Here is a 15000-nt window from a genome sequence, read left to right as displayed (position 1 = left end):
AAGATTCTCTGGTCTGATGAAACCAAGATTGAACTCTTTGGCCTGAATGCCAAGCGTCATGTCTGGAGGAAACCTGGTACCATCCCTACAGTGAAGCATGGTGGTGGCAACATCATGCTGTGGGGATGTATTTCAGCGACAGGGACTGGGAGACTAGTCAGGATCGAGGGAAAGATGAACAGAGCAAAGTACAGAGAGATCCTTGATGAAAACCTGCTCCACAGTGCTCAGGACCTCAGACTGGGGCGAAGGTTCACCTTCAAACAGGACAACGACCCTAAGCACACAGCCAGGACAACGACCCTAAGCACACAGCCAAGACAACGCAGGAGTGACTTCGGGACAAGTCTTTGAATGTCCTTGAGTGGCCCAGCCGGAGCCCAGACTTGAACCCGATCGAACATCTCTGGAGAGACCTGTAAATAGCTGTGCAGCGACGCTCCCCATTCAACCTGACAGAGCTTGAGAGGATCTGCAGAAAAGAATGGGAGAAACTCCCCAAATACAGGTGTGCCAAGCTTGTAGCGTCATACCCAAGATGACTGGAGGCTGTAAGCAACAACGCACTGAGTAAAGGGTCTGAATACTTGTTTTTTAGTTGTTTTTTTTAGTACATTTGCCATTTCTAAAAACCTGTTTTTGCTTTGTCATTATGGGGTATTGTGATGTCATTATGTGGTATTGTGATGTCATTATGTGGTATTGTGATGTCATTATGTGGTATTGTGATGTCATTATGTGGTATTGTGATGTCATTATGTGGTATTGTGTTTAGATTGATACAGGGGAAAAAAACTATTTAATCATTTTTAGAATAAGGCTGTAAAGTAACAAAAAGTCAAGGGGTCTGAGCTAGAAATGCTCATTAGCTGCTAATGTGGCTATCATAAAGAGCTAGAAATGCTCATTAGCTGCTAATGTGGCTATCATAAAGAGCTAGAAATGCCATGATGATCTAGACATGACTGCTGAGTCAAGGCAAAGGTAAGAATCTCTAGATTAAGTATCTAATGTTAGCTAAATTTAATAATGAATAAATTGGCTACATTTCTTTAAATGTAGAATACTGTGAACCGTCTTGTGCAATGTTTTAAATTGACACAATACCTGTTAGCAAAGGTGTCCGTTAGAGATGATGTGCAGGAGCATGCTGGGATTTGTAGTCTTGCATGATGTCTACTCTGATGCTAATTAGCATTTTCGAATAAGAGTAAATAGAGACAAATATATTGATAATGGTCACCATGTCTGAGATATTTACATGGTTTTCAAAATTTCACTTCAAGGTGAGCCGACACAAAACATCCTTATTGTCAGTGTTTCTAAATTTCCTTATGGGGAACACGAATGGTGGAAAAACTACTGAAACCATTTCCCTGTTTGATCGCTAGGTTTTATAGGTATTATGACACCTCCACTGTGGGCCTCTATATCAGCATGGTAGAATTCAATGGCTAAATTTAATTCTTACATGTTCTATATTTCAGTTGTTTTTGAAAGCAAAAGTCGAATTGAAAACATTGGCATTTGTGTAATTCAATTTTCATAATGTCTGTTTGGTTACCAAGGCAACCGCTATCTAGTAAACTTGCTAGCTACTTCAGTGGACGTTGAAAACATTTCTACTGGCAAAAATGTGTTCAATTATACCCATGGTATAAAAGAGATAATCAACTCCGGGATTTATGTGCAACTCCGTGTAAGTTCCACTCCACTAGTGTGTCATCATTATTTTACATCGAATGTTTGGCCCGTCCTTGATTATCCCTTACATACTGTCTGACATGTCCGATCACGGGCTCTATATGATATACAGAGCATTCAGAAAGTATTCATACCCCTTGACTGATTCCACATTTTGTTGTTGTTACAGACGGAATTCAAAAAATGGATTCAAGAAAAGAAAAAAAAAAATTCACCCTTCGGTGCACAATAACCAAAAAACAACAAAGTGAAAACATGTTTAGACATTTATGCTAATTCATTGAAAATGAAATACAGAAATATCTCATTTACGTACGTATCCACACCCCTGAGTCAATACTTTGTAGAAGCACCTTTGGCAGCGATTATAGCTTTGGTATAGTCTTTGGTGTGTCTGGATCAGCTTGGGTGTGTCTGTATCAGCTTGGGTGTGTCTGTATCAGCTTGGGTGTGTCTGTATCAGCTTGGGTGTGTCTGTATCAGCTTGGGTGTGTCTGTATCAGGTGTGTCTGTATCAGCTTGGGTGTGTCTGTATCAGCTTGGGTGTGTCTGTATCAGCTTGGGTGTGTCTGTATCAGCTTGGGTGTGTCTGTATCAGCTTTGAGTCGTCTTGGGGATGTCTGTATCAGCTTTCACATCTGTATTTGGGGGTTCTCTCACATTCTTCAAGCTAAATGAAGAGCAGCGGTGAACAGCAATCTTCAAGTCTTTCCACAGATTTTAAATGGGATTTAAGTCTGGGCCTTGGCTGGGCCACTCAAAGCCTTTCACATTCTTGTTCTGATGCCATTCCAGCATTGCTTTGGCTGTGTACTTGGAGATCATTGTCCTGTTGGAACGTAAATCTTCACACCAATCTAAGGTCGTTTGCTCTCTGAAGCAGGTTCTCATCAAGGATTTGAATGTATTTGGCTTTGTTCCCTTTGTTCCCTCTATCCTTACCAGTCTCCCAGTCCCCGAAAAGCATCCCCATAGCATGATGCTGCCACCACCATGCTTCACGGTAGGGACGATGTTAAACAGGTGATGAGCTGTGCTTGGTTTACTCCAGACATAGCGCTTTGCATTCAGGCCAAATTGTTCACTTTTCGTCTCATCAGACCAGCGAATATTTGACCTTATGACCTCAGTCTTTCACGTGCCTTTTTTCTCAGGAGTGGCTTCCGTCTGGCCCCTCTCCCATAAAGCCCAATGGTGAAGAGCTGACAGGTTCTCCCATCTCAGCCAAGGAACTCTGGTCACCGTGTTCTGTCACAGTGGTCACCTCCCTGACCAAGGTCATTCTTGCCCGGGTTGCTCAGTTTGGTGGGACAGCCTGCTCTCGGCAGAGTCTGAGTAGTTTCATATTTTTCCCAATGATATAAACTTTCAACATGGTAGAAATGGTTTTATACCATTTCCCCAGATATAGAATTATGATGAGGCGTAGGTTATATCAGAGATCTACAGACAGTCCCTTGGACTTCGTGGTATAGTTTCTGCCCTGTCGACAGTGGGACCTTATATAGACAGGTGTGTTCCTTCAAAATAATTTCCAAACAATTTAATTGGCCACAGGAGGACTCAAGTCAAGTTGTAGTGCCGTCTCAAGGATGATCAGCGGAGATTGGATGCATCGGAGCTCAATTTAGAGCGTTTTGGCAAAGCAGTGTGAATACTTACGTAAATTTGATATTTCCCCATTTACAACACATTTCTAAAAACATGTTTTCACTTTGTCATTATGGGGGTATTGGGATGTCATTATGGGGTATTGGGATGTCATTATGGGGTATTGCGATGTCATTATGGGGGTATTGTGATGTCATTATGGGGTATTGTGATGTCATTATGGGGTATTGTGATGTCATTATGGGGGTATTGGGATGTCATTATGGGGGTATTGTGATGTCATTATGGGGGTATTGGGATGTCATTATGGGGGTATTGGGATGTCATTATGGGGTATTGGGATGTCATTATGGGGTATTGCGATGTCATTATGGGGGTATTGTGATGTCATTATGGGGGTATTGTGATGTCATTATGGGGGTATTGTGATGTCATTATGGGGTATTGCGATGTCATTATGGGGTATTGCGATGTCATTATGGGGTATTGTGATGTTATTGCGATGTCAGTATGGGATATTGTGATGTCATTATGGGGTATTGTGATGTCATTATGGGGTATTGTGATGTCATTATGGGATATTGTGATGTCATTATGGGGTATTGTGATGTCATTATGGGGTATTGTGATGTCATTATGGGGTATTGTGATGTCATTATGGGATATTGTGATGTCATTATGGGGTATTGTGATGTCATTATGGGGTATTGTGATGTCATTATGGGGTATTGTGATGTCATTATGGGGGTATTGTGATGTCATTATGGGGGTATTGTGATGTCATTATGGGGTATTGCGATCTCATTATAGGATATTGCGATGTCATTATGGGATATTGTGATGTCATTAAGGGGTATTGTGATGTCATTATGGGGTATTGTGTGTAGATTGGTGAGAGAAAAAAAACAATTTAATCCATTTTGAATTCAGGCTGTAACACAACAAAATGTGGAATAAGTCAAGGGGTATAAATACCTTCTCACTGCCCAATTACGGGTTCTACTTTCTCACTGCCCAATTACGGGTTCTACTTTCTCACTGCCCAATTACGGGTTCTACTTTCTCACTGCCCAATTACGGGTTCTACTTTCTCACTGCCCAATTACGGGTTCTACTTTCTCACTGTCCAATTACGGGTTCTACTTTCTCACTGCCCAATTACGGGTTCTACTTTCTCACTGCCCAATTACGGGTTCTACTTTCTCACTGCCCAATTACGGGTTCTACTTTCTCACTGTCCAATTACTGGTTCTAAATGAGGACTTACTTCCAGTTCTCCCTGTGAGTCATTTTCAGGAGATCCCCCTAGAAGAGAGAGGGGGGAGAGAAGAGATGGAGAGAGGGAAGAGATAGAGAGAGAGAGTTATTTTAGAACTCACCAAAAACTACACATATCTAGGACTAAGTATCAGCAACACGGGTAGCTTTCACAGGGCTGTGAATGAGCTGAGAGACAAAGCAAGAAGAGCATTCTATGCCATTAAAAAGAACATTCAAATCGAAATTCCAATTAGAATCTGTCTCAAAATGTTCCAATCAGTTCTAGAACCAGTTGCTCTATATGGCAGTGAAGTATGGGGTCCACACTTATAATGAATTTACCAAATGGGACAAACATCCAATCGAAACACTGCATGCAGACCGTATTGCAAGTGCAAAGAAAAATAGAGCACGTAGAGCAGAAGTGGGCCAATACCGCCTCCTTATTCAAATAGAACAAAGAGCCATCACATTTTACAACCATCTAAAAACAAGTGACCCCAAAACATTCCGTCACACAGCTCTACAATGTCAAGAGATGAAACAAGAGAAGAGTCCCCTCAGCCAGTTGGTTCTGAGGCTCAGTTCACCAACCCAAACCAACCCCATAGAGCCTCAGGACAGCACTCAGCCAGCTGGTTCTGAGGCTCAGTTCACCAACCCAAACCAACCCCATAGAGCCTCAGGACAGCACTCAGCCAGCTGGTTCTGAGGCTCAGTTCACCAACCCAAACCAACCCCATAGAGCCTCAGGACAGCACTCAGCCAGCTGGTTCTGAGGCTCAGTTCACCAAACCAAACCAAACCAACCCCATAGAGCCTCAGGACAGCACTCAGCCAGCTGGTTCTGAGGCTCAGTTCACCAACCCAAACCAACCCCATAGAGCCTCAGGACAGCACTCAGCCAGCTGGTTCTGAGGCTCAGTTCACCAACCCAAACCAACCCCATAGAGCCTCAGGACAGCACTCAGCCAGCTGGTTCTGAGGCCCAGTTCACCAACCCAAACCAACCCCATAGAGCCTCAGGACAGTACTCAGCCAGCTGGTTCTGAGGCTCAGTTCACCAACCCAAACCAACCCCGTAGAGCCTCAGGACAGCAGTCAGCCAGATGGTTCTGAGGCTCAGTTCACCAACCCAAACCAACCCCATAGAGCCTCAGGACAGTACTCAGCCAGCTGGTTCTGAGGCTCAGTTCACTAACCCAAACCAACCCCATAGAGCCTCAGGACAGCACTCAGCCAGCTGGTTCTGAGGCTCAGTTCACCAACCCAAACCAACCCCATAGAGCCTCAGGACAGTACTCAGCCAGCTGGTTCTGAGGCTCAGTTCACCAACCCAAACCAACCCCATAGAGCCTCAGGACAGTACTCAGCCAGCTGGTTCTGAGGCTCAGTTCACTAACCCAAACCAACCCCATAGAGCCTCAGGACAGCACTCAGCCAGCTGGTTCTGAGGCTCAGTTCACCAAACCAAACCAACCCCATAGAGCCTCAGGACAGCACTCAGCCAGCTGGTTCTGAGGCTCAGTTCACCAAACCAAACCAACCCCATAGAGCCTCAGGACAGCACTCAGCCAGCTGGTTCTGAGGCTCAGTTCACTAACCCAAACCAACCCCATAGAGCCTCAGGACAGCAGTCAGCCAGATGGTTCTGAGGCTCAGTTCACTAACCCAAACCAACCCCATAGAGCCTCAGGACAGTACTCAGCCAGCTGGTTCTGAGGCTCAGTTCACTAACCCAAACCAACCCCATAGAGCCTCAGGACAGCACTCAGCCAGCTGGTTCTGAGGCTCAGTTCACCAACCCAAACCAACCCCATAGAGCCTCAGGACAGTACTCAGCCAGCTGGTTCTGAGGCTCAGTTCACCAACCCAAACCAACCCCATAGAGCCTCAGGACAGCACTCAGCCAGCTGGTTCTGAGGCTCAGTTCACCAACCCAAACCAACCCCATAGAGCCTCAGGACAGTACTCAGCCAGCTGGTTCTGAGGCTCAGTTCACCAACCCAAACCAACCCCATAGAGCCTCAAGACAGTACTCAGCCAGCTGGTTCTGAGGCTCAGTTCACTAACCCAAACCAACCCCATAGAGCCTCAGGACAGCACTCAGCCAGCTGGTTCTGAGGCTCAGTTCACCAAACCAAACCAACCCCATAGAGCCTCAGGACAGCACTCAGCCAGCTGGTTCTGAGGCTCAGTTCACCAAACCAAACCAACCCCATAGAGCCTCAGGACAGCACTCAGCCAGCTGGTTCTGAGGCTCAGTTCACTAACCCAAACCAACCCCATAGAGCCTCAGGACAGCAGTCAGCCAGATGGTTCTGAGGCTCAGTTCACTAACCCAAACCAACCCCATAGAGCCTCAGGACAGCACTCAGCCAGCTGGTTCTGAGGCTCAGTTCACTAACCCAAACCAACCCCATAGAGCCTCAGAACAGCACTCAGAAAATCTGGCCCAACCAAATCATCACAAAACAAAAATAATAATATATCACCTATTGGAAAGACACCACAACAAATCAAAGTAAACTTCAATGCTATTTGTCTCTAAACAGACAGTACATGGTGGCAGACTATCTGATCACTGTGACTGATAGAAAACTGAGGAAAACATTGACTAGGTACAGACTCTAGGAGGACAGTCTGGCTATAGAGACCGGTAAGTCACAGACCAACCTGGCTGATTTCTTTTGATTTTACCATGATGTCAAGCAAAGAGGCACTGAGTTTGAAGGTAGGCCTTGAAATACATCCACAGGTACACCTCCAATTGACTCAAATGATGTCAATTAGCCTATCAGAAGCTTCTAAAGCCATGACATCATTTTCTGGAATTTTCCAAGCTGTTTAAAGGCACAGTCAACTTAGTGTATGTAAACTTCTGACCCACTGGAATTGTGATAGTGAATTCTACAGTGAATTATAAGTTAAATAATCTGTCTGTAAACAATTGTTGGAAAAATGACTTGTGTCCTGCACAAAGTAGATGTCCTAACCGACTTGCCAAAACTATAGTTTGTTAACAAGAAATTTGTGGAGTGGTTGAAAAACGAGTTTTAATGACTCCAACCTAAGTGTATGTAAAGTTCCGACTTCAACTATACAGAGAGATGAACCTGGAGAAGAGTCCCCTAAGCAAGCTGGTCCTGGGGCTCACTTCACAAACACAAACAGACCCCACAGGACAGCAACACAATTAGACCCAACCAAATCATGAGAAAACAAAAAGATAATTACTTGACACATTGGAAAGAATTAACAAAAAAATAGAGCAAACTAGAATGCTATTTGGCCCTACACAGAGAGTACACAGTGGCAGAATACCTGACCACTGTGACTGACCCACACTTAAGGAAAGCTTTGACTATGTACAGACTCAGTGAGCATAGCCTTGCTATTGAGAAAGGCCGCCGCAGGCAGACCTGGCTCTCAGGAGAAGACAGGCTATGTGCTCACTGCCCACAAAATGAGGTGGAAACTGAACTGCACTTCCTAACCTCCTGCCCAATGTCAAATGAAATGTTATTAGTCTTGTAATGTTATGCGCCGAATACAACAGGTGTAGTAGACCTCACAGTGAAATGCTGAATACAACAGGTGTAGTAGACCTTACAGTGAAATGCTGAATACAACAGGTGTAGTAGACCTCACAGTGAAATGCTGAATACAACAGGTGTAGTAGACCTTACAGTGAAATGCTGAATACAACAGGTGTAGTAGACCTTACAGTGAAAGTGAATACAAAATAGCAGTGAAATACAACAGGTGTAGTAGACCAGTGAAATGCTGACTACAGTGAAATGCAGTGAAATGCTGACTACAACAGGTGTAGTAGTCACAGTGAAATGTAGACCAGGTGTAGTAGACCTCACAGTGAAATGCTGAATACAACAGGTGTAGTAGACCTTACAGTGAAATGCTGAATACAACAGGTGTAGTAGACCTTACAGTGAAATACTGAATACAACAGGTGTAGTAGACCTCACAGTGAAATACTGAATACAACAGGTGTAGTAGACCTTACAGTGAAATGCTTACTTACAAGCCCCTAAACAACAATGCAGTTTAAAAAATATTATAATAATATATTATATTATATAATAATAATAAGAAATAAAAGTAACAAGTAATTAAAGAGTAGCAGTAAAATAACAATAGCAAGATTATATACAGGGGGGTACCGGTACAGAGTCAATGTGAGGGGGAACCGGATAGTTGAGGTAGTATGTACATGTAGGTAGAGTTATTGAAGTGACTATGCATCGATAATACCAGTAGCAGCAGTGGTGTAAAGAGGGGAGGGGGGGGGGCACTTAAATAGTCTGGGTGGCCATTTGACTTGATGTTCAGGAGTCTTATGGCTTGGGGGGGTAGAAGCTGTTTAGAAGCCTCTTGGTCCTAGACTTGGTGCTCCGGTACCGCTTGCCGTGCGGTAGCAGAGAGAACAGTCTATGACTAAGGTGGCTGGAGTCTTTGATAATTTTTAGGGCCTTCCTCTGACACCGCCTGGTATAGAGGTCCTGGATGGCAGGAAGCCTGGCCCCAGTGATGTACTGGACCACACGCACTACCCTCTGTAGCGCCTTGCGGTCTGAGGCCGAGCAGTTGCCATACCAGGCAGTGATGCAACCAGTCAGGATGCTCTCGATGGTGCAGCTGTAGAACCTTTAGAGGATCTGAGGAGCCATGCTAAATCTTTTCAGTCTCCTGAGGGGGAATAGATTTTGCCGTGCCCTCTTCAAATGTATGACCATATTAGAGAGACATATTTCCCTCAGATTACACAGATCCACAAAGAATTCGAAAAACAAACCCCGATTTTGATAAACTCCCATATCTACTGGGTGAAATACCACAGTGTGACATCACAGCAGCAAGATGTGTGACCTGTTGCCACAAGAAAAGGTCAACCAGTAAAGAACAAACACCATATTTATGCTTATTTATTTTCCGTTATGTACTTTAACTATTTGCACATCATTACAACACTGTGTAGAGACATAATATGACATTTGAAATGTCTTTATTCTTTTGGAACTTCTGTATGTGTAATGTTTACTGTTCATTTTTATTGTTTATTTCACTTTTGTTTATTATTTACTTCACTTGCTTTGGCAATATAAAGATATGTTTCCCATGCCAATAAAGCCCTAAAATTGAATTGAGATGAAAAGAGAGAGACAAGAGAGGCGAGAGAGAGAAGAGAGGAGAGAGAGGTGGGGGGGTTGTCACAATCAAGAGAGGAGAGAATATTCATTGCGGAAACCGTTTACCGAACGGAAGCAAACAGAGCAAAACGTGAGTGTCTATTGGACAAATTCATCTAGGTCCCGCCCCATTTCGTTCTGTTTGCTTCCATTTTTCTACAGAATTGGCGTAATGAATACACCCCACATCTAGCCCATTTCTTAGCGAAGGGAGTCATTTATAGTAACGTTACACGTTAGTCTAGACTTGTAAACAAGCAGATTGTGTGATATTTACGAGATCTAGCTCACTTTACGTTAGCCAACGTTAACCTAGATGACGTGTTGATTACAAATGTCTGCAATAGGTGGTTAACTAGCTATGCAGCTATCAACCAAAACGTATGGAGAAGGACTGAATCCAAGACGCATTTTTTTTATGTTGCCACACACCCTGTCGTAGTAGAATAATCTATCTAGATATTTTCAGGTTAAACACAACGGCACATTGGGAACCGCTAGCTACCTAGCATTTAGCTTACGACCACGTTATGCATGCTGTCAATTCACCTGGTTGTAAACAGTAGCTAACGTTAATTGTTTAGCTAACTAGCAAATAACACAGGCCGTTGTAAGCAGTAGCTAACCATATAAGCGTTACCTGGGGTTGAAGTCCAGCCATATCTCCTGTTGTTATTGTAGCTAACTAGTTAGCCGGCTCGCTAAACACACAACTCGACTTAGAAACTGACAGCTGCGCTGCCAACGTAAGAATTCCACTTACATTACGTAGTTTACGTTTTCGTAGAAAAAGCGTAAAAAGGTGCTTGATCGATTTATTTTCATTTGATTTAACCTTTATTTAAACTAGACAAGTCAGTTAAGAACAAATTCTTATGTACAATGACATCATACCAAAAAGTCTCCTGCGGGGACAGGGGGCTGGGATATTTTTTATTATATATATATATAGGACAAAACACACTTCACGACAAGAGAGACACAACATAAAGAGAGACCTAAGACAACACAGCATGGCAGCAACACAACATGGTACAAACATTATTGTGCACAGACAACAGCACAAGGGTCAAGAAGGTAGAGACAACACTACATGATGTGAAGCAGCCACCAAATATTTATGTCAATAAATACAATTTATTTTGTATTTTCAGTTGTGTTATTTGTAGTGCATGACACTATAATATGATACTATAATTATACCCTCCACCATCGTAACGTTAAGGATTTGATGCATCTAGAAGTTCAGTCTTATTTTGGGGGGTGAAACAGTCAATATTTACAAATGGAGTCAATCGATATCAAGTCTGATAAGCCTATGGATATTTCTGTTATCTGTCAATCATATTAGTGTGAAAATAGGACATGTTATTTTATTATGGCAATAAATGTACAACATGAGTAAAAGACAAAGATATCAATGTTTATTATCTGTTTTGTTTAGTATCTATTTTTTTTTATTTTATTTTGTAAACATAGGTTTCCCGTGGCAACAAAGCCCCTTGAATTGAAATGCTGTTGAATCGCATATTAGAAGTGAACAGTGTTGCCTCCAGTATTAGCGCCCCAATCTGAGATCAAACCAAGGATCCTCTTAACACATAAACTGCCTCCCACGAAGCATATTTACCTGTCGCTTCACGAAAAGCCACGGCCTTCGCAGAGAGAACAAATTCAAGGTCTCAGAGCGAGTGACGGCCCCGATTGAAACTCTACTAGAGCACACCGCTAACTAGCATTTCACACCGGTTACGTGTGTGTGTGTGTGTGTGTGTGTGTGTGTGTGTGAAAAACTTAGTCAGAATCTCCGGTTTCCAGTGAAACGTGATCAATAATCTATAAGTAAGTGATCTATAATAAATAATGACGGTGGCTTGCTTTCAAGATGGCGCCCTTTCCCTGAGTGTTCTTCTACAGAGCACCGTGGGCCCGATCAAAAGTAGAGCACTGTATCAAATCAAATGTATTTATAAAGCCCTTTTTACATCAGCAGATGTCACAACGTGCTTATACAGAAACCAGTGCAGTGCAGATGCAGATGTGGAAGAACGGTGGCTAGGAAAAAACTCCCTAGAAAGGCAGGAACCTAGGAAGAAAGCTAGAGAGGAACCAGGCTCTGAAGGGGGAAAACTCCCTAGAAAGGAAGGAACCTAGGAAGAAACCTAGAGAGGAACCAGGCTCTGAGGGGAAAAACTCCCTAGAAAGGAAGGAACCTAGGAAGAAACCTAGAGAGGAACCAGGCTCTGAGGGGAAAAACTCCCTAGAAAGGCAGGAACCTCGGAAGAAGGTTTTTACGTTGGTTTGGTTTCCAACAGAGTCTACTGCTGCTCCAATAAAACAAAAGAATATCTTTGTTTGTCTGAAAAAGAAGATATAGAAAAATAATATACTCTGGAGTCTGGAGACAGATAGACGGACAGACAGACAGACAGACGGACAGACAGACAGACGGATAGACGGACAGACAGACGGACAGACAGACAGACAGACAGACAGACAGACAGACAGACAGACAGACAGACAGACAGACAGACAGACAGACCAACGGATGGATGGACAGATGGACAGACAGATGGATGGATGGACAGACGGATGGATGGATGGACAGACAGATGGATGGATGGACAGACAGATGGATGGACAGACAGATGGATGGATGGACAGACAGACAGACAGACGGATGGATGGACAGACAGATGGATGGATGGACAGACAGATGGATGGATGTACAGACAGACAGACATACGGATGGATGGACAGACAAGACAAACGGACAGACAGACAGACAGTCAGACGGACAGACGGACAGACAGACAGATGGACAGACAGACGGATGGACAGACAGACGGATGGACAGACAGACAAACGGACAGACAGACAGACAGACAGACAGTCAGACGGACAGATAGACAGCCGGACAGACAGACAGACAGACAGTTGGACAGACAGACAGACAGACAGACAGACAGACAGACAGACAGACAGACAGACAGACAGACAGACAGACAGACAGACAGACAGACAGATAGACAGTCGGACAGACAGACAGACAGACAGACAGACAGACAGACAGACAGACAGACAGACAGACAGACAGACAGACAGGTGATTTACCTGAAGACCAATATGTTAGTTGGAACTCTTGGATAAGGGACAACAGGACAGTGTTTTGTGAATGATTAATGAAGTTGCGGAGGTAATACCTGATTACTCAACCAGTTCTTTGATGACATTTTACTGGCAGAATGATAACTATGACCAAATCCAACTGCAGTCTTTCAACACAAGTCCAAAAACAACGTGTTTCCTCCTTTTAAACAGAAAGAGTATGAACCAATTCTACCTGGGCAGTCCTGGGGTGTAGTCATTAGTGCACACTGTATAAAATCGTAACAAAACGCTTCCCAACTGAAAACATTCTGCAACAAAAACAAGAGTTTCTTATTAGACAAATGTAGGTCATGTAGGTCTCTCCTTGTTTGGACCCGTTTGGCCCCGTTTGGCCCCACTTGGCCCCGTTTGGTCCCATTTGGCCCCGTTTGGCCCCATTTGGTCCCACTTGGTCCCGTTTGGTCCCATTTGGCCCCGTTTGGTCCCACTTGGCCCCGTTTGGTCCCATTTGGCCCCGTTTGGTCCCACTTGGTCATGTTTGGTCCCACTTGGTCCCATTTGGCCCCGTTTGGTCCCATTTGGTCCTGTTTGGTCCTGTTTGGTCCCGTTTGGTCCCACTTGGTCCCATTTGGTCCCGTTTGGTCCCACTTGGTCCCACTTGGTCCTGTTTGGTCCTGTTTGGTCCCGTTTGGCAGTGGTGGAAAAAGTACTCAATTGTCATACTTGAGTAAAAGTAAAGACACCTTAATAGAAGATGACTCAAGTAAAAGTCAACCAGTAAAATACTACTTGAGAAAATACTACTTGGCTTTAAATCTACAGTGGTAAAGTGGTAGAAAAAGTAATCAATCGTCATACTTGAGTAAAAGTACTAAAAGCTATTCATCAAATTCCTGATATTAAGCAAACCAGACGGCACTATTTTCGTATTATTTTTAACTACGGACGGACATGGGCCACACTCCAACACTCAGACATCATTTACAAACACAGTAGTTGTGTTTCGTGAGTCCCCCAGATCAGAGGCAGTAGGGACGACCAAGTGTTATACTGACAGGTGCCGTAATTCTGTCCTCCCTGAGTGTTCTAAATGCAACGAGTACTTTTAGGTGTCAGGGAAAATTTAGGGAATAAAAAATACGTTATTTTGTTTACGAATGTAGTGGATTTAAAAGTAAAAGTTGTCAAAAATGTTAAATAGTAAAGTAAAGTACAGATACCCCAAAAACACTACTAAAGTAGTACGTAAAAGTTGTACTTAAAAAGTATATTACATAAGTACTATAAACCACTGCTGTTTGGTCCCCTTTGGTCCAGTTTGGTCCCGTTTGGTCCGGTTTACTTCTGTTTGGTTCCTAGTGAATACACAACAGGCTCAGGCTGAATGTCCTCTGTCGATCACGCAGTCCAAAGTGTGTGTTTGGTTTTCGATCTCCAGCGTTGACATTTAGTGGGTGGAGGTATGATGGCCCCGTCCAGGTAAACACTGTGATCAAACAAACCTGTTCTGTCAACTGGGTGACTACTCAGCTATCGGGAAATAACGACGATTGCCTTAAATCAATTGGAAGGGTAGAGAAATGCACGTACAGTACCAGTCAAAAGTTTGGACACGCCTACTCATTCCAGGGTTTTTCTTTATTTTTACTATTTTCTACATTGTAGAATAGTGAAGATATCAGAAGTATGAATTTTTTATTTAACTAGGCAAGCCGGTTAAGAACTAATTCTTATTTACAATGACAGCCTAGGAACAGTGGGTGTTCAGGGGCAGAATGACAGATTTTTACCTTGTCAGCTCGGGGATTTGATCTAGCAGACTACGACATCAATACTAGGAAATAACACATATGGAATTATGTAGGAACCAAAAAAGTGTGAAACAATTCAAAATATGTTTTTGTTTTTTTTTATTCTTCAAAGTAGCCGCCCTTTGCCTTGATGACAGTTTTGCACATTCTTCTCAACCAGCTTCATGTGGTAGTCATCTGGATTATTTTTTAAACCTTTACTAGGCAAGTCAGTTAAGAACAAATTCTTATTTTCAATGACGGCCTGGGAACAGTGGGTTAACTGCCTGTTCAGGGGCAGAACGACAGATTTGTAC

The 15000-nt window shown here is 43.4% G+C and overlaps 1 protein-coding gene across 3 annotated transcripts in view; it reads right to left on the bottom strand.

Moving 5' to 3' along the window:
* rnf175 (ring finger protein 175) overlaps positions 1-10541 on the bottom strand; it is a 26508-nt gene extending 15967 nt beyond the window's left edge. For 2 of the 3 annotated variants that reach the window (XM_065022013.1, XM_065022011.1), the window contains exons 1-2: positions 10423-10538; positions 4583-4620 (exon numbers count right to left, since the gene is read on the bottom strand). In XM_065022013.1, the coding sequence (XP_064878085.1) occupies positions 4583-4620; positions 10423-10443 (59 nt within the window). In that variant the 5' untranslated portion in view covers positions 10444-10538. Of the gene's footprint in view, positions 1-4582; positions 4621-10422 lie in introns of all 3 variants that reach the window. The other variant, XM_065022012.1, reaches the window with a different exon arrangement.
* Between the last annotated feature and the right edge of the window lie 4459 nt (positions 10542-15000).

This window comes from Oncorhynchus nerka, linkage group LG8, assembly GCF_034236695.1.
Source record: "Oncorhynchus nerka isolate Pitt River linkage group LG8, Oner_Uvic_2.0, whole genome shotgun sequence".
NCBI classification, from domain to species: domain Eukaryota; kingdom Metazoa; phylum Chordata; class Actinopteri; order Salmoniformes; family Salmonidae; genus Oncorhynchus; species Oncorhynchus nerka.
This window is presented reverse-complemented; position numbering and strand designations above follow the sequence as displayed.